Below are 20116 nucleotides of genomic sequence, written 5' to 3' on the forward strand. Positions count from 1 at the left end.
AAAACGAGTACATTTCATTGATCAGCATTCGAGACATAGAAAAGACAACGAGTCATTCGAGACAAATACAGCTTGCTGAACAGAATAAAACAAGAAAAAGCAGAATTCAGACATACGAAACAATGAAACATTTTGCAAAAAAGTGGTCAAAAAACATTTAAGACTGTATTTATGAAAAAAATTTATCTGTTTTCTCAAAAACTTAACACCAAAAAATGATTGAATTTTTATTGAAACGAAATTAAAGTCCCTCATGTTCCCCAAAAAACTATTTCTAGTAATTGAAAGCAAAATACAAACAAAAAACTGAAAAAAAAAATTGCAAAAAACTACGAAAATCGGATTAGCAAATGTACAATTTTACGAAACAAAATTACATCGAGGTAGAAAGAGGCATTGAGTATATGAATTATCTAAGGGAAGTTGCCATATTAACTGATTTTTGACAAAAAAACAGCTAAAAGATCCAAAAATGAAGAAATTAATAGAAAAAAAAGCCAAAAATTAACAAAAAAATCAAGAAATATGTGCCAATTTCGCATCTGAAACGCAATTTCAGGCTATGCAAAATACTGTGCTATCAATTTCCGGGGTTTGCATTTCAACATAGCATCGATTAAAAATTATTTCTACAAAAAACCAAATTACAAGCAAAAAAATTAGGCCACTTAGACCAAAAAACGGCTAAAAACGGTTATCTATATGTGCCATTCAGTCAAAAACTACTTTTCAATGTCAGAAAGACATTCACTAAACGCAGCGCATGATCAAAAAACTTCTCTCGCTCAGAAAAAATTAGTTCACACTGCAATTTTACTCGCTTTCGCTTTTAGGTCAAAACATCGTCTGAACGAATAGTACTTCCGGTAAAAAAAAAAAAACCTTAAGAAAACCAATACTCCTCTTCGAGTCGTAAAAAAATAGGAGCGCTATAATAGCCGGCTGAATAGATGAGGGCGGCTATTAAAAAGTCAAGAATGCAAAAGTCAGTCTAAACTGCCAACGAATACCATAATTGGTTCAAACTTTGTTCACAAGCAATTAAGTACTCGAACTGTTGACAAACCTCGTCCAAGAGGGACGCCAGTTGGTAATTTATCTCAGCAAACGAGGGGCGATCCCTGGGCAGCCACTGCCAGCATTTCCTCATAAGGGTGTAGAGGGAATTAGGGCACTCGAGGGGCTGGCTGAGTCGACTGCCCTGCTGGAGGTACTCGTACAGACCACACAGTTCCACTCCGGGGTATGGAGACATGCCACCTGAGGCTATCTCCCATAAAAGAACTCCAAACGCTGAAAAGTATAACTCGCATTATGAACCAAATTTAAGCTTCCAATGCATCAAAAATTTATATTAAGAGTAAGCCACGATGATCAGCGTAAATTTTGAATAATCGAAATTAGTCTTTTTAATTTTTGACCTTCTGATGTCTGTCATTTCTAGCAGAAAATCCTTCCAGCGAGTTGTTAATGTAAAGGTGGACTGAAAACAAACACTCCTTTATAACAGTAGGATCACTTACCCCACACGTCACTTTTGGTGGAGAATTTGTTGAAAGCCAGGCTCTCGGGAGCAGTCCACTTTATGGGAAATTTGGCACCCTCCCTCGCCTGGTAACACTCCTCTGCCTCCCCAATCAGACGGGAGAGCCCGAAATCAGCCACCTTCACAATGTCTCCATCTCCAACGAGACAGTTACGAGCTGCCAAATCTCTGAAACAAACCACGGGACTCGATTCTATTGTGGCCTGCTTCAGATTGGGGAAAGGGTTTGGAGCCGGGCCGGGGGGTTTAATAAAGAACTTCTAATAACAGTATTAGAAGTTATAGACCACTACTAACAACACCACAAGATTTAATGAAAAATGAAACTAATATCGGAGCACTTTACATTTCACTTACAGGAGTTAACTGACAGCGAATGTGCCCCGCTACTTTAAATTCTGATTTAGAGCGCACTTTCAAAACTGTGAAATCAAAACGGTGAAGCAAACGCATTTTGCATTAAAAAAGTCACGCAGCTACAATAGTCTAAACATAAACCGACTAATGTCGGAAGAATTGCTCTCGAACGACAGGCGGGTGGAAAAAGATTTGACCTCGCCGGGATTCCAACCACTGACCTCCCGTTCCATAACCCGCTCCACTGACCACTCGGCTATCAGGCCTTTGTTTTTGCTATGCTTCAACCGACTTTATATTAGCAACAAGCTTTACTTCGGAGTGAGAGCAATACAGATCACTCAAAAATGCAGAACGAAAGCGTGAAAAAGTCACTCGAGAAGTCAAAGAATGTTCCAGAAGAAAAGCGCAAAATGGTCAAGCAAAAAATTTGCATGAAAAAAAGACCAACACGTTTACAACCCCACAAATCTGGCAGTGATTTTTGCTACATCAAAGGAGACATTGATATGTAAGATTGACTTCAAATTTTTAATTCAAAAGAAATCTGAGAACATAAAAAATCTGCCGAAATTTCGTTTCAATTTTGATAAATAAAGATGAAACTAGATAATAAAGATAGGAAAAGGAAAGAAACTAGTTTTCGTAAAAAAACATAGGCTTTGTTTGAATGTGGCAGAGGAGTTCCAAAGGAACTAATCTAGGACAATAATTGTTCAAATTTTATAAGCATGGCAGAGAAATTTGCGACATAGATGCTGAAACATAGACTTAAAGACCGCAGAGGAATGAATGCACATAACAAACAAAGCTGATTTTATGAATTCGTTGACGCAATTTATTAAACTAATTTATAAGATTAGTATATTAAAAATGATTAAAAGATATATATTTTTTGAAAAATACATAGTGTCCATTGAATTTCAGTAGTAGTAGTAGTAGTACCTAATACATTCAACTAGTAGCGATTCTACATTGGTAACAGCCATTGTTGCGCTCTATTGAACTTCAAAAATTTTTAACTAATTTGAATCACCCTAATATTGATTTCGAAGAGTAATTTAGAAAGAGGTAAGCTTTAAAATGTGTCAGACAAATTGTTCGGCTTATAGCTTCGCAGCTCTATAAAGGATCTAAGTAGCGGCATCCATAACGCCAGTTAAATAATTCAATACGCCGATGAAAATCTCATCATCTATTATAATCCAACCTTAGACGAAAATCCGAAGCAGTAAAATCTAGTGATCCAAAACAAACGTATGAAGCTAAATAATCGATGCGTAGCGAAAATGAAACTGGTTTGATGTAGTCAAAGTAAGAAGGGTGACCACAATGCAAGTTTTCACAGCAAGAGTTTAGCTGATTACCTGAAGAAAACTCAAAAACCGATGTTCACATAGTTAAAACATAGCCGACCAATTGACGGAAGATAGCCGCCGTTGACGCGCTTGATGCAAATTGGGATTGAAACAGGAAACAGAAGAGAAAACTTGACCCAATTTTCTGTTTTTTTTCAGTGTCAAAAGTTTTAATTGGTGGTGTAGTTTCAGTTGGATTCGTAAACTATGCTTAATTCAGCTCCTAAACTCGAAACTATTAAGCTTAGTACTAAGATAAGCTAGCAATTGCTCTAATGAACTTTGATAACCTAATGCACTATGACCTAATGACCGCGCTTTATCCGTTTCTTTTGATTTTGTTCTTTTTACTGCATTCACTACATTGCGTAATTCAATGCGCGAAAGAATCTAAAATCCATTCAAATGAAACAGTGAGTGAGGTAATTCAGAAGCCAAGGGTGAAAATCGTGACTTATGGAAAACGAAAAACGTAATCGAAAAACGTGATTTAAAACGAATTAAAAAACAACAGGACAAGTCCTGACAGACATTTCAAAGAAAATTTTCATTGACTAAACAAAAAACTAGAGCTTGAATAGACTATGACTGGATTGGGAAAACCATTTAGCAAACATATCTATTAAACATGAAAAAACAGAGGAAATCGAAGCGAAAATGCCGCATGTGAACAAAAAAAACCAGTATCGAGAAAGCGATTTTTTCTTTACACACAGTTTTCTCACTCTACTTGAAAATTAGAATAAAAAAGTTCACGCCGCAAAACCACTCGCATCAAACTCCAATCCCTGTTTCAGCGTGAACAAAATCATCGCTTCAATTTGACGTCAAAATTCATGAAAATGTGTGAACAGATCTTTCAGAAAAGAGCGCCCCCATACATTTCAAACTCTTTGAATTGAAAAAGAAGGAGAGCGCCTAAATAATGCCCGTTGAGAGGCTAACGGCGGCTATTAAAAAATGGAAGTTAATATCAAGTAGAAACGTAACAGAAATAGCTACAGTCAATTGCTTTTCACGTACAACTTCATACCATTACGGTGAATTAAATTGTCTGTTTCTGAATGATTTGGTTGCAAATTAGTCTACAGTAAGCACTCCGCTCTGACATTCAGGACCCAAAATGCTCAATCTACTTGAGGAAAAACTCAGTTGTGTGGTCAATACTTGCTACAATCGGTATAAACAGTTTAGCTGCTCCTAAGATTTGATTCGAGACATTAACTGGAAGACAAAATAGCCATTTGATTGTGCCTTCAACACGAAAAAGATCTATGATAGGAAAAATAGATCTCAATTAATTTGGACTTCCTAAAAGTCATTTACCGTACAAGAGTGAGCTTTTGAGACGCAATGCTTAAGATCTCTAGAAACGAGCTAAAACTTCATTATTGATCCTTTCAGGAAGGCCCAAGGAAAGTTTCAGGTTCTCGTTAACCTTGTACACGTGCCCTTAATTAAAATATTTAGTCCAAACTCTTACAGAAACTTTTAGTGATATGACGTTGTTTATACATCACAACCAATATTATTGTTCCGACCCACATTAGTGGCGTGATAACCGAGAGGTAAGGTGTATGGTTCACACGCCAATGATTGAGAGTTCAATCCGCTGCCTCCATGAAGCTGTCTGTGTGAGGATGAGCTCTTATTTAATCATAACTTCAGGTTGACCATAGCCTGACCAATATTGGCTGCAATGATGGTACCACGTGAAAGTTTCAGACGCAAAAAAAAGTGGCTGTAGTCACAAAAAAAGAGCAATGCGGATTTTTCTTGTTCAGTCATTTTTCGCCGATCAATATATTCATCGTGAGTGGTATCATTAGCAAGCTTTTCCAGCGTAGAAAATCAAAATCAGATTTTTCCTCAATTCCACTTTTCTTCAAGGAGTTACAAAAGTTATTTTTGTAATATTAGGCTCACTTCCGTTATTTTCAGATTTTTTTGTAATTTTTGCCAAAATTACTGTCAATTTGGCAAAAAATGATAGAAGTGCCAACCAGCGTCTCACTGACTTAAATATAAAAGAGAGCTTCTGAATTAAATCAACTTTTTTCGCTAAAATCGTGGCAAAATTTTTTTAATTTAGCAATTTTTCAAAAAATAGCACCAAAATTACTTCATTTGCCCAATTTGTCCAAATTGATCGGCAGTGCCGACATAAAGAGGGCTGACACGAACTTTGCTTCCTCGGTTGAGGTCTATTTATACCCCCCGTTCTTAAGACAAAATTCTGAAACTAACAATTTGGCGGCCTTACGAGAATGAATTAAATCGAGAATTGTCAAAAATACATCATTTAACTCTACTATGATACAATTTTCGTGTGCCAAAACATCTATTACGTAATTACTTGGAAAAATGGCGTTTTCTGACAGCCGCTTAGCGATAGCAAGGCGAGTTTGGGTCTCGCGATGAAAAAATATTCTGATTGCATCTTGGATCTGACCTTTTCCAAAAAATTCCTGCATTTTTTCCTCTCAATTACAGGAACGCCTTTTAAATTTAGAAATTAAGTTGTGAGATCCTACTTGTGTTCAAATGAGGCCCAATGAATCATTATTGTGTCTTTTTTTAGTAAAAGGTTTTATGGCCCCGCGAGTACTTTAAATTTTTATGTAATTATCTTCTATGTAATTACAAGCGTTTGTTGTTTTCTTGGTAGTCTTTTGACACAGTCTAGTTAATTTTAAAAAAACTATCTAAACAGCTATTAAAGACACTATCTAGTGCTTTCAGTAGAGATCTAACTGTTTTTCGCTAATACTACTCGACAATTATCTAAAAACCATCACTTATTTTTATATATTGACTTTTCTTCGCAGTTAGATATTTCGGTATTAGCTTGAAAAAATTGATTGACAAGCAATAACAGCAAGAAAAACGTGGTCTAAATCTGATATTTCACAATTTAAAAATTATTCGGATTGTAATGGGGCGCTAAACTTACTTTTTGCTTTGTTTTTTTTTGGTTATTACAAACCAGAATCATTGCAAAGTCAAAGATCAATTATCGACAAATCAAACTCACAAGTAAATGAAGGCTAATGAACATACAAAACAATTTCAACGAAAAACTCGCGGCTTCTTCACTACATTTGCGTAATTGTTTTTTTTTTTCAAGAAACTGAGTTCTGTCCGTATTCGTTGTTATTTTGTAATCTTCTGACTTATTCTCTGCAAGGACAAGTCTAATTGGCTTCCCCAGCAGTAAAAAAAATAATGTATTGTTTTAAATTTCCAGTTGAAAGCTTAATCTTTTTGACTTAATCTTTTTGAAAAATTGCTTTTAAAAACAAAATGGTTTTTTGAGATGTATCTCTTTTTATCTAAGTTCTGTCACCTTGTAGCGTTGGCGCGGCAAAGAGAGGGAGAGAGAGAGAGAGAGAGAGAGAGATCGCATCCTGTTTTAAGTGAACAACAATATTGTCTGCATTGCTGTCTTATCATTTACATGGTTTTTTGGGCTGTGATGCTACGAGTTTTCATAGCTTTTTTAATTTTGAAAATTTTCATAGCTTCGAGTTTTCATAGCTTTTTTTAAATTTCGACGTCGTTTCTTGCTGCCTTGTCCGATTATCACATTAATGAAAAGTCTCATATTACACTAAGGACGTTGAAAGAAGCTTTTGATTTTATTCACGACGTTTTCTCACAAAAAATATGTAGTTGTATTTGCATGACATTTTCGATGACAGGTTTCAATGGATTTCTATGGAGATATAAAACATACCCCGCAGAAAAATAGCCGCCCTTGATTCCAATAAGCATGATTAGGATTGAAAGAATAGATATTAAAAAAAAAAGATTTTTGTACGAAAACATTTTTTAAGTCAGATTTATTTTGATGGCATTTCTTAGTTGAACATACTTCTGTTTCTTAGAGAGAGGCTACAGGGGCTACTATCAATACCAATAAGCATTAGAGAGAGGTAACTAATAATTATAGGAACGACGTTCAAATAGCGGGCATCTAAAATTGGGCTTTATGGGTTTATCTCGTTTCTATTTCTGACTTCAAGTTTTTTTTACTGACTCTGTTCATTTTGAATTGCTTTGCTGAGCAACTGATGTTCAATATCAATTTTAGCAGAATGAGAGAAGAGAGAAAATGGCCTAGGGAAGTCAAAAATATTTCACGCAATATGTTGAAAAAGCGGCAAAATGAGGTAAATCGAAACATTTTTTGTTCGACGAAGTAAAAAAACATAGCAGGACAAGTCCTGACGTACAATTCAAAGAATTTTCATTGACTAAACAGAAAACTAGACATAGAACGGACTATGAATGGATTGAGAAAACCATTTAGAAAAAACCCGATCCAAAAAATTGAAAAAAACAGTAAAAATCAAAGTGAAATTGCCGCATGTGAACAAAAAACCACTAGCGAGAAAGCGAATTTTTGTTCAAACACCATTTTCTCACTCTACTTTAAAATTAGAGCGAAAAAAATTCACGCCGCAAAACCACTCGCTTCTTCGCTCTATTTCCTGTTTCGGCGTAACCAAAATCACTACTCCAATTTGACTTCAAAAGTCATGAAAATGTGTGAACAGATCTTAAAAAAAAGACAGCGCCCCAATACAATTCAAATTCTTTGAATTGTAAAAAATAGGAGCGCTATAATAGCCGGCTGAGAAGATGAGGGCGGCTGTTAATAAAAGTACTGAATGATTTCAGTTTGTAACTAATAGTTCTCATGAAGTATATGAGAGTTTGTTTTCAGAATGTATAGAGGTATTTTTTAACTTTGCTCCTTTTAAATTTAATTCTTTATGTTAATTATACCAAATAAAGTTCCCTATCTTCTCTTGTGCAATGCAAGTCAATTTGTTTTGTTTAGTTTTTATCGTATGCTCTTTGACTTTGGTATTACGTTTTTTTAAATTGACAGACAGTGAGTTTCTGTCGCAATAAATGCTTGATGTTTTATTTGATTTTGTTGTTTGTCTTGTCTCTTGGTCTCTCTAGTGGTGGTCATCATCAGACCTCTAATAAGGCATTATTCAATTCGTTTTGTGGTTTGCGATTTCTTAAATGAATACATCAATGATTTTTAAATAATACGTAAAGTTTTCTATCTCTTTTCCATTTGGTAGACAATTAAGTCAAAATTCTGGTTGAGCGCGCTCGGAACATTATTGCACACACATTACTGTGCGCTCGCAACCACACATTACTTAGCACTTTTAATATTGAGTTGGAAGGAAATCGTTAGTTTGCGTCAAGTGAACGCTACAACCAATTGCATCAATGTAAAAGTACAACCGAATTAAACTCACTTCACTTTCTCGAAAAGCTAAGAGAAGCGCCTGCAAAAACTACAGTGAGGAAATTATGAATTGTAGCTCTAAAATGAATTTCAAGGCAAACTTTTACTTTCATTTTTGGAAGCTTGAGGAACACTCAATTTGATAGATTTGATAAGAATTCGAATCTAGTCTTTAAAAGGTGTATGTAGCTAGTGATTGTAAACATAGCTGGCAGATTGCCAGAAAATAGCCGCAATAGATTCGTCGATCGGCAGTATTAAAAAAACAGTCAGTAGGACAAACCAAAAAAGATCGTCTTTTTTGAAGGCTGATCTGTTATATTTTGATTAAAAATCTGTATAAGTTTTTGCTGCCTTTATTAGCTGATCTCAAATAACCTTCATTTAGAGTGGCACACACCCATTTGACCTTATCTCTTTGAATAAAAGTAAATAAAAGTCAATTTCAAAGTCAGGAAGTCATTTTTGAGAGTGAGGTAAGTCAAGTGTGACCAAAAATTTAATCACGCGCATGAACAAAAAACTCGCTCCACAAAGAGCGAAAAATGACGTCACACATGCAATGCAGTTGAAATTGCATGAACGAATGAACAAAAAGTGGCTGTGACGTCATATGGTCGTAACAAAAATCATGACGAAATAAAAAAACATAGCAGGACAAGTCCTGACGTACAATTCAAATAATTTTCATTGACTAAACAATAGACGAGTTATAACGGACTATGAGTGAATTGTGAAAAACATTTCTAAAAAAATCAGATAAGAAATTTAAAAAAAAATTAGTGTCAAAATGCCGCTTGTGAACAAAACACCACTAGCGAGAAATGAAAATTTGGTTCACACAAAAAACTGGGCCTAGAATGAGCTATTAATGGATTGAGAAAACCATTTAGAAAAAACCCGATCCAAAAAATCGAAAAAACAGTAAAAATCAAAGTGAAATTGCCGCATGTGAACAAAAAACCACTAGCGAGAAAGCGAATTTTTGTTCAAACACCATTTTCTCACTCTACTTTAAAATTAGAGCGAAAAAAATTCACGCCGCAAAACCACTCGCTTCTTCGCTCTATTTCCTGTTTCGGCGTAACCAAAATCACTACTCCAATTTGACTTCAAAAATCATGAAAATGTGTGAACAGATCTTAAAAAAACATAGCCGGAAGAATTCCGGAAACGACTCGAAGTGAAAATCCATTTACACGCCATCCAACTAATCATCTAACAAAACGTTCAATTCAATAATTTATGAATATCTTGAAACAAAGATTATCTTGATCTTCAAAAAAGTAAAAACGATAAAATCAAATCTGTTAAAATATGATAAAAAATCTGATCAAATTTTGTTATAAATCGAGATCCCGAAAAAACTATCTCTGACAAAATAATTTCATCAAAACAACTAGTACTTACAAAAACCACTTATGTGAATTTTGAAAAAAAAATACTTTAGGCTAAATTATGAAAAAAAAGCTCTTAAAAACAACTTTCACTGAAAAACTGGAAAAAGTTACTAAATTTTTTAATATTTCAAAAACATATAAATCCAAAGAAAAATTCCCTTCAGCCAATAGGATATCCAGATGCTCGCAAAACCACAGGCAAGTCATAATAGGCAAAGAAACTTAGCTAAAAACAGAAAAAAAGAACGAAAAACTGCAAAAAAAATTCAGAAAAACAGTTCCAATTTTCGCCATTTTTTGTCATATTTCTCAACAAAAAATGATTCTTACCCACAAAACTGTAACCAATTGTTGTCATAAAATTGCTCAAGTAGAAGGGGTTTCTTCAATACCCATTTGAGCCAGAAAAACAAAACAATCGTCAAAAAAACGCAAAAATTAGCCCGAAAATCAGCAAAATACATTAAAAACCTCCCAATTATCATAAAACTCATATGAATTTCCAGAAACCTTCAAACCACTGCCGAAACCAGCCTAAAATTAAAACAAAATCATAACCAAACCTATTAACCAAAATAAATGAAAAAAACTGCTTTAAAATGCCGCACGTGAACAATAAAATTTTGCTCGCTTAGGGAAAATTTTTTCACACATCAATTTCTCGCTCTCTCAAAAACAGCGGTATGAACAAAAACCACTCTCTTTTCGCTCCACTCTTCACTTTTGTTCAGCGCCAAAATCACTCCAAATTTTTTCACGCGTTTCATTTCCCGCTCCAAAAATCACTCCAATAAAATTGATTTAAAAAAAAGGACTTCTCCAATACTCCTCTTCGAGTCGTAAAAAGACAGCGCCCCAATACAATTCAAATTCTTTGAATTGTAAAAAAACCAAAAGAAGGCCAATAATAGCCCCAGCTATCGCTGTGCGGCTATTAATAATTAACCAATTTCATTTTTTCCGTTTTCATGCACTACGTATAATTATGCATTTCATGTATTTATTGTATTTATTAGGATTCATCTCGTTAAGAAGCAATTAAGTTTAACTAGCTGCGGTTAAGTATTTATACTTTACCAAAAATAGCTCAACAATACCTACAACGCTGAAGGTTTACATGATTTGAGCTGTCATCAAATTGCACTTAAAAGAAAACACACCTTTCAGATTTCATTGTCAGAAATCTGGTTTCTCTTTATGAACCGATTCGATTACTTTGCACAATCATTGCAAACCAAAGCAAAGTACTCTACTCTCCACAACATTAAATTACATCCAATTTAATAACTACTTTGATAGTCATTTAGAGATCAACGCGTGCTCATTAAGACATCTATTCTAGGTACTTTAAGCTAAAGGCTCGACGACCTTCAATCTGAACCAAAATCTCCGACTTAATGGCATTTTTATCTAGCCACACCACTTTCGCCAAAACATGGGGCGAGATTCATCGCAAATTATATCGAAATTAATGAATGCTACATGTCGATTGCAACAATATTTGCGATAATAATAATATTTATTATTATTATTACTATATTATTATTATGGTCGCGATTCCGACATCAAACCCGTAATAAAACATAACCGACTAACGTCGGAAGAATTACTCTCGAACGGCCAGTGAGAGCTCTAATCAATTTCAGCCTGCTTTAATGGCGGGGGGTGTAGCCCTAATACGACTAAAAATTCAGTAGGGGCTTCAAATAACCTCATTAGAGGTTAATATATACCACTATTAAGAATTGAAATAAAAGGCAACAGTTTCGGCGCACTTACCATTTTACTTTTAATATTAAATTGGCACCAATTGAGTTCAGCTGCTTGAAATTGTGATTGAGAAAATTTTAGATCACGCGAAATGCAAAAAGTCAAGGGCGTAAAAGTCACTCGAAAGTCAAAACGGTCAAGCAAAAATTTTGCATAAAAAGACAAACGTTTATAATAATTGCTTTTCTTCTAGAGCGATTAAAAACATGAAGGCAGCAATGCCATAGGCTTTTATTTGTGAATCCAGAATGAAAGCATGACCTCAAATCATCATTTTCTCATTAACCAAAATAGGACACTTTCTGACCAGGTCACTAACAAAGAATTCATTCTTAGTGCAACACGCTACTCACTGACGCACTGCTAATCACTGTCGCTGTAACTGTCACTTCTACTTAAAACAACCGACGTTACAGTGATAAACATTGCACAATTGTTTAATAGTCAAACTAGCATGAGTTATCTAATTAAACATTCGGCAGCAAAAATGGAACAACTACAACTACTAGCAGAAGCAGACTCCGACGCACGGAAGCTTTGCTTTGAGCGTGTTTTGGCGATCACCGATTTGGCCGACAGGTGGATTAGACGACAACCAAAAAATAAGAATTTAAGCCAACAACCCGACCACACGCTTATTGTAATGACTAGACGACCCAGTGGTATTTTGACAAATCCAATTTTTCAACCAATCAGAATTAGATTTTGACAAATTTTTTTGCATTGATTCCTTGTCGGCTAAATCACCTGTCGGCAAATATTCGCAGCTCCGTGTGTGTTTAGCCTACGCGCGTGTTTGCTTAAGTCCTTTGCAACACCTTTGCATGTATGAACAATATACAAAGTATACAAACATGGAATAAGTGAAATCGAGGCAAGTGAAAGAATTTGAGGAGAAATAAGGAAAATATTTGGAGTGATTAATGTATTCTATTTCGGTCGATTTCCTCACAGGAAGAGAGCAAATATGATCTGAATTGACTTATTATTATTGAGTAGGTAGGTAATTTTCCTTCAGAAGGCAGTAGCGCTGGTTGTTGTTAATACTAGTGGTAGTTGTACTTGCTCCAGCCACTATAGCTAACAAAAGTATTACGCAACAGACTTAACCACAGCGAGACAGGTAAGTAGGTAGAGGGGAGGATTAAGCGCTGCCTCAGTCAAATTAGGAATGATCTCAAAGCCAATTATCACTCCCTTATTCAAGTTATCCATTTAGGAACTTGCTGGTTTTCTAAGTCAAGGTTATCTGGATGATACTATCCAATATTTGGGATTGCGCTCTCATGATACAGGAATGCTTTTTGCAGAAATTGCCGTCAATTCTGGAACAAAAAATGACTAAAATGGCGACTCGCCTAGAATCGCCTCTTTATTTCGGAAAAATAGCAATTGAGAATACTCAAAAAATCAAGAAGTCAAGCGTGAAAAGGTCACTTGAGTGTTCACAAGAATGTTCTCGGACAAAAGAGCGAAAACAGTCAAGCAAATAATTTTCATAAAAAAGAGACAAAAGATTAAGACGCAACAAAGTTTACAATTAAAAAGACACAAGTTTACTATAATTGCTTCCAACTTGTTCGAGAGCAATCATAAAGCTTGGATTCCAACAAAAGTGTACTGTCTGCAAGATATTCTTATAGTCTGTCTGCAAATTAATTTGTTGAACATTTCAGGGCGCCAGTTTAAATATGTTCAAAATTTAAAGGCGCAGGCAAACATTTGGGATATGAACATAACCGTTTTTGAAATCCTTCCCTCCATAAAAAATTTATACTTTTCTGAAAGCTTCACTGTCGGCCATAATATTATATGGTCGATTCCATGTTAAAGACTTGAAAAACGCCCGCATAGGTTTGTTGAAAATATTTCGAAAATATTTTTAACCACTAACCAGCTCATACTCATAGTTTTCAGAGAAACATACCCGGCAGAATGGAAAACAGCCGCCGTTGACTCCCATAACCAAGATTGGGATTGAAAGAAGAGAAGAAATAACGAAACAAATGATTTTTGTACACAAACAATATTAAGTGAGAACTATTTTGATGTCATTTTGGAGCTGAGCAAACTCCTATTTCGTAATGAGACGGCACAGGGGCTAGTATCAATACCATTAGAGCTACCAATAAGCATTAGAGATGGTAACTAAGAACAAAGTTTGACCAAAGGGCATCTAAAATTGGGCTTTATGGTTTTATCCCGTTTCTATTTCTGATTTCGTCTTTTGATACTGACTCTGCTGATTTTGAATTGCTTTGCTGAGCAACTGCTGTCTAAAAATACTTTTAGTAGAATGAGAGAAGAGTGAAACCAGCCTCGAGAAGTCAAAAAGTTCAAGCAAAATGTTGAACAAGCTGTGAACTAAGGCAAAGCGAAAAAAAAATTATTCGACGAAGTAAAAAACATAACAGGACAAGTCCTGAATTAAAATTCAAAAATTTTTCCTTGACTAAGCAAACACTAAACCTAGCACGGACTATGAGTGAATTGGGAAAAACATTTCCAAAAATCAAAATAAATTAAAAAAAAAACTGGAAAAGTCAAACAGTCGCAAGTGAAAAAAATTGTTTCAAACGAAAAAATCCGCTCAAAAAAAGTAGAAAAAACAGTTAAAAATCAAAGTGAAATTGCCGCATGTGAACAAAAAACCACTAGAGAGAAATGGGAGTTTGGTTCAAACAAAAAACTAGGTCTAGAATAAACTATGAATGGATTGGGAAAACCTTTTAGAAAAAAAATCGATCCAAAAAATCGCAAAAACAGTAAAAATCAAAGTGAAATTTGATTGTGAACAAAAAACCACTAGCGAGAACGGAAATTTTTGTTCAAACACCGTTTTCTCACTCTACTTTAAAATTTGAGCGAAAAAAATTCACGCCGCAAAACCACTCGCTTTATCGCTCCACTTCATGTTTCGGCGTTACCAAAATCACCATTCCAATTTGACTTCAAAAATCATGAAAATCTGTGAACAGATCTTAAAAAAGACAGCGCCCCAATACCATTCAAGTTCTTTGAGTTGGAAAAAGTCAGCGCCCCAATACATTTTAAAGTCTTCGAATTGGAAAAAATAGGAGCGCTATAATAGCCGGCTGAGAACCTGGGGCGGCTATTAAAAACAAATCCAGTTCCGTACAAAGTTCTTTCGTTCCTCAATTACATTGGATTGAAACCATTATCCTTGATAAGATGGCGCGATTAAAACAAACGCAAGACCGCAAAATCGCGCCTTAGTTTTTACAGACGAAAGACTGTGGAAGCTAGAACTCCAGTGCAGGTTCACGCGAATAAAATTTTTGCACTCATTTCCATCGTCGAAGTCCCAAAAACTACGCCCAATCACACGAAATCAGATAAATTTTCTGCCCGAATACACAAAACAACAACGTTGATGAATCAGACATACAGAGATATAGACGACTTGGAAAAAGAGTACGACAAAGGGTTTCAAGTCTACCTAGGAAAATGAAATTATTGAACTCTAGGGCCTTCCTTCACGGAGAGACTTGAATAAATTTCACTGCTTTCCGTCTTAGAATAGAATCCGTTCAAAATGGTACAAGGTCCGACTATCTGTGAACGTCGATATATCTAAGATCAACGTTACGAAACATCTACATAACTGAAAAACGTGAAATCAGTTGCTCTCGAACGACAGCCGGGGGTTCCATTCTCCAGTAGCCTGAATAACTTCAGTTGAGGCAGGGAGGTTGCTTGAAGGCGGAGCCGGTAACACTACGCATCTTAGTACTAAGACATCTACTAGAACATCTTAGACTATGATATTAGAACATAACTAGTATAAAATAGAAACTAATTCCAGCGCAATTCTTTACAACAGGTACTTCACGGCTGACTTTAATAATGTGATGCGGATATAGGGAAACAAAGAGCAACGCTAATTCTAAAAAATGAAACAAACTCAAGCTCAATTCTTAATTGACTTTTAGCAAAGAAAAACTTCGAGCGAGAAAGCGAACTTTTGTACAAACACCGTTTTCTCACTTTAATTTAAAATTAGAGTGAAAAAATTTCACGCCGCAAAACCACTCGCTTTTTCGCTCCACTTCCTGTTTTGACGTGACCAAAATCACTCCAATTTGACTTCGAAAATAATGAAGATGTGTGAACAGATCTTTAAAAAAAACAACAGAACAAGTCCTGACGTACAATTCAAAGAATTTTCATTGAAAAAACAAAAGACTGGACCTAGAACGGACTATAGGTGAAATGCGAAAACCCTTTCCAAAAAACAGATGATCAAATTAAAAAAAAAACAGAAAATCAAAGTTAAAATTTTGCATTTGAACAAAAATCCACTAGCGACAAAGGGATATTTGGTTCAAACTAATAACTAGTTCAAGAATGAATAATGCATCGATTGGGAAAAACATTACGAAAAAAATCCTATCCAAAAAGTCGAAAAGACAGTAAAAACCAAAGCGAAATTGCCGCAATTGAAAAAAAACCACTAGCGAGAAAGCGAATTTTTGTTCAAACACCGTTTTCTCACTCTATTTTGAAATTAGAGTTGAAAAACTTCACGCCGCAAAACCACTCGCTTTTTCGCTCTGCTTCCTGTTTCAGCGTGAGCAAAATCACCACCATAATTTGACTTCAAAAATCATGAAAATGTGTGAAGAGATCTTAAAAAAAGACAGCGCCCCAATACATTTCAAATTCTTTAAATTGGAAAATGGGAGCGCTAAAATCCATAAGTATAAGTCTGCAAAACAGTTTGAGCTGAAATAGAGCTGAAATGCTCTATGAGCACTTAATGCCCGCTGGGCGCTACCTGTTATCCCATTTTTGAGGACGAAAAGTCAAAAGCGTCAGACAAAACATCGGTCAAGCGAAAAGTCGCATAAAAAACCGACAGGACTAATATAATTGCTACAAACTTCGTTTGAGAGCAATTAAAAAAAAGTAACAATCAAAGTGAAATTGCCGCATGTGAAAAATAACCACTAGCAAGAAAGCGAATTTTTGTTCAAACACGGTTTTCTATCTCTACTTTAAAGATAGAGCGAAAAAAAAATTCACGCCGCAAAACCACTCGCTTTTCGCCCGACTTCCTGTATCGGCGTGACGAAAATCACTACTCCAATTTGACTCCAAAAATCATGAAAATGTGTGAACAGATCTTAAAAAAAGACAGCGCCCCAATACAATTCACATTCTTTGAATTTTAAACATAACCGACTAAACGTCGGAAGAATTGCTCTCGAACGACTAGTGGGAGCTCTAATCAATTGCAGCCTGCTTCAGTCCGGGGGGAGGAGGGAGGGGAGTCCAAATGGGACTAAGAAGTTCAACAGTGGGCTCCAAATAACCACATTAGAGGTTAACATATACCTCTATTAAGATTTAAAGTAAAACATACCCGGCAGATTGCCGGAAAATAGCCGCCGTTGATTCCAATAAGCATGATTGGGATTGAACGAATAGAATATACTGAAAAAAAAAAGATTTTTGTACAAAAATATTTTTTCAGTCCGATTTATTTTGATGGCATTTCGCAGTTGAACATACTTCTGTTTTTTAGAGAGAGGCTACAGGGGCTACTATCAACACCAATAAGCATTAGAGGTGGTAACTAAGACTTATAGGAACGACGTTCAAATAGCGGGCATCTAAAATTGGGCTTTATGGGTTTATCCCGTTTCTATTTTTGACTTCAATTTTTTATACCGGCTCTGTTCATTTTGAATTGCTTTGCTTAGCAACTGATGTTCAAATTCACTTTTAGCAGAATGAGAGAAGAGAGAAACTAGCCTAGAGAAGTCAAAAAGATTTCACGCAAAATGTCGAAAAAGCGGCAAAATGGTAAAGCGAAAAAAAGTTTGACGAAGTAAAAAAAAATACGAGCGCAATAATAGCCGGCTGAGATGAGGGCGGCTATTAAAAAATGACACCAGTTTCAGCGCACTTTTCATTTGACTTTTAGTATTAAATTACCGCCAATTGAGTTAAACTGCTTGAAATTGTGAGTGAGAGAGAATTTTAAATCACGCGAAACGCAAAAAGTCAGGGCGTAAAAGTCACTCGAAAAGTCAAAATTGTCAAGCGAAAATTTTGCATAAAAAAGACACACGTTTACAATAATTGCTATGAACTTCGTTCAAGAGCAATTAAAAACCAAGAGCTCCTCTCAGCTTACAACTTCGCAGCTATAATGACAGAAGTTGCTGCTTAGCCAAAAGTTGAATTCCTTTGACTTCTGTCATTTTATAACGTGCGCATTTCGTGTTTTAAGCATGGTTAAGTGACTGCAGAAGTCACTTCGACATTCTGGCTGAATATCTCGAATCGCTTCGCGGTTCTCGATAAACGCCAGAAGTTCTCAGTGATTTCAAGCAGAGTCACTTAACCATTACTTAAAAACACGAAACGCGCCCGTTGTGAAATGACGAAAGTAGCAACTTCGGGCATTTTAACTTCTGGCACTGCAGACTTTCGGCATTTTAAAATGTAAACGTGTGTTTTAAATGAAACTTGTGTACTGACCTGTGAATGTAGTTCATGCTCTCTAGGTATGCCATAGCAGCGGCTATCTGACTGCTCATGAACATGAGGGTTGTCTGTGTCTCTCTCCTCCTGAGTGACTCTTGAGATCTCACGTACGATAGCAGGTTGCCTCTCGGCATGAACTCTGTTATTATGTAGATCGGCATCTCACGTGTACACACGCCTGCATAAAATTGCTTATTAAATAATATCATGACAGAGCATTTTTGGGCTCCACGAGACAAATAAAGTCAAGTCGGTCGATTTCTTAGATTTTTCAATTTGAAAATATAGCTGGATATACCCAGAACGGTTGAAAGTTTATCCGCGGTAAAACTTAGTATTTTGAAATCTTTTAGCCCTAAGAAGAACTAAAATCTGCTTAGCCAACTGAATCTCTATTATCCATTAGATGGATCCGTTAACAATTTTTCACAAATTAAGATCTTCCTCAAACCTTTCATTTTTTGCCATTTTCACCACGGAAACGGATATAACCAAATAACGAACAACGAACTGAAAAAAAACGGGCTGGTACATAAAATTAATGCTACTTTCTTTTGAGAAACGGCAACAAAAATTTGATATTAATTATGTAGACGCGATTTCCAATTCATTTTAAAACAGCTAGTACATCAAATATTATCGTTCCAGATACAATTGGAAAATTGTTATCTGTAAAACATTTTGCCTTTTTAATTTTCAGTTTTTCGAAAATGACAAAAATACTCATTTAAACATAGCCGGCAGATTGCCGGAAAATAGCCGCGATAGACGCTTGGGGCCTTCCCTGAATTGAAACAACTAAAGAAACAAGATAGACAGATCGACCACGAGTCCTTTAATAGAACACTAGACTTTTGGGTTAGCTTTGGACTGTCATTTTATGAGACACATAAGCTCTATAAGGAAAAGCCCTGATAGGGCTATTCAAAATTAGGACCTTTTCCGTCTGTGCCCCCTCAGCTTAGTGGGCGCATATTATTTGCACCTCCCAGATGCACGTGCAATACTTTTTACATAATGACTGACTATGTAATGGCACGTGCTCTGTAACTGGGGGGCGCTTAACGTACCGGGGGGCACAAACGGAGAAGATCCAAAAATTAATATTCGAAATCAAAAACTCAAGATCAATAATCAAGAATTAGGGCATATATGTTTAGCACTACTTAGATGCAAATTATTAATCTTTAATAAGTAAATGTTCAGAAAACTTAAAGTTCTATAAGTGAGTTCAGAAGTCATTTTTTTGAGTGAGGTAAGTCATTGAAAAAGTCAATTCCAAGAAGTCAGGGTAAGACGAAACAACAATCTGTTAGACGAAGTAAAAAAACATAGAAGGACAAGTCCTGACGTACAATTCAAAGAATTTTCATTGGCTAAACAGAAAAACTAGACCTAGAATGGAATATAAGTGAACTGATAAAAACATTTTAAAAACAAATCAGATAAAAAATAGGAAAAAACAGAAAATCAATGTCAAAATGCCGCATAAGAACCAAAAAACCACTAGCGAGAAATGAAAATTTAATTCAAACAAAAAACTAGGTCTAGAATGAGCTGTGAAAGGATTGGGAAAACCAATTAGAAAAAATCCGATCCAAAAAATTGAAAAAGAGTAAAAATCAGAGTGAAATTGCCGCATGTGAACAAAAAACCATAAGTGAACTGATAAAAACATTTTAAAAACAAATCAGATAAAAAATAGGAAAAAACAGAAAATCAATGTCAAAATGCCGCATAAGAACCAAAAAACCACTAGCGAGAAATGAAAATTTAATTCAAACAAAAAACTAGGTCTAGAATGAGCTGTGAAAGGATTGGGAAAACCAATTAGAAAAAATCCGATCCAAAAAATTGAAAAAGAGTAAAAATCAGAGTGAAATTGCCGCATGTG

General features: G+C 35.5%; 1 protein-coding gene across 1 annotated transcript in view; it reads right to left on the bottom strand.

The window, feature by feature from the left end:
* Nucleotides 1-20116, bottom strand: part of LOC142343171 (uncharacterized) — a 91374-nt gene that overhangs the window by 23257 nt on the left and 48001 nt on the right. Inside the window, exons 6-8 of the mRNA XM_075394872.1 lie at nt 18217-18400; nt 1524-1714; nt 1067-1293 (exon numbers count right to left, since the gene is read on the bottom strand). Of these exons, the coding sequence (XP_075250987.1) occupies nt 1067-1293; nt 1524-1714; nt 18217-18400 (602 nt within the window). The remainder of the gene's footprint in view (nt 1-1066; nt 1294-1523; nt 1715-18216; nt 18401-20116) is intronic.

Source organism: Convolutriloba macropyga, chromosome 7 (genome assembly GCF_964194025.1).
Source record: "Convolutriloba macropyga chromosome 7, txConMacr16.3, whole genome shotgun sequence".
Lineage (NCBI taxonomy): Eukaryota > Metazoa > Xenacoelomorpha > Acoela > Convolutidae > Convolutriloba > Convolutriloba macropyga.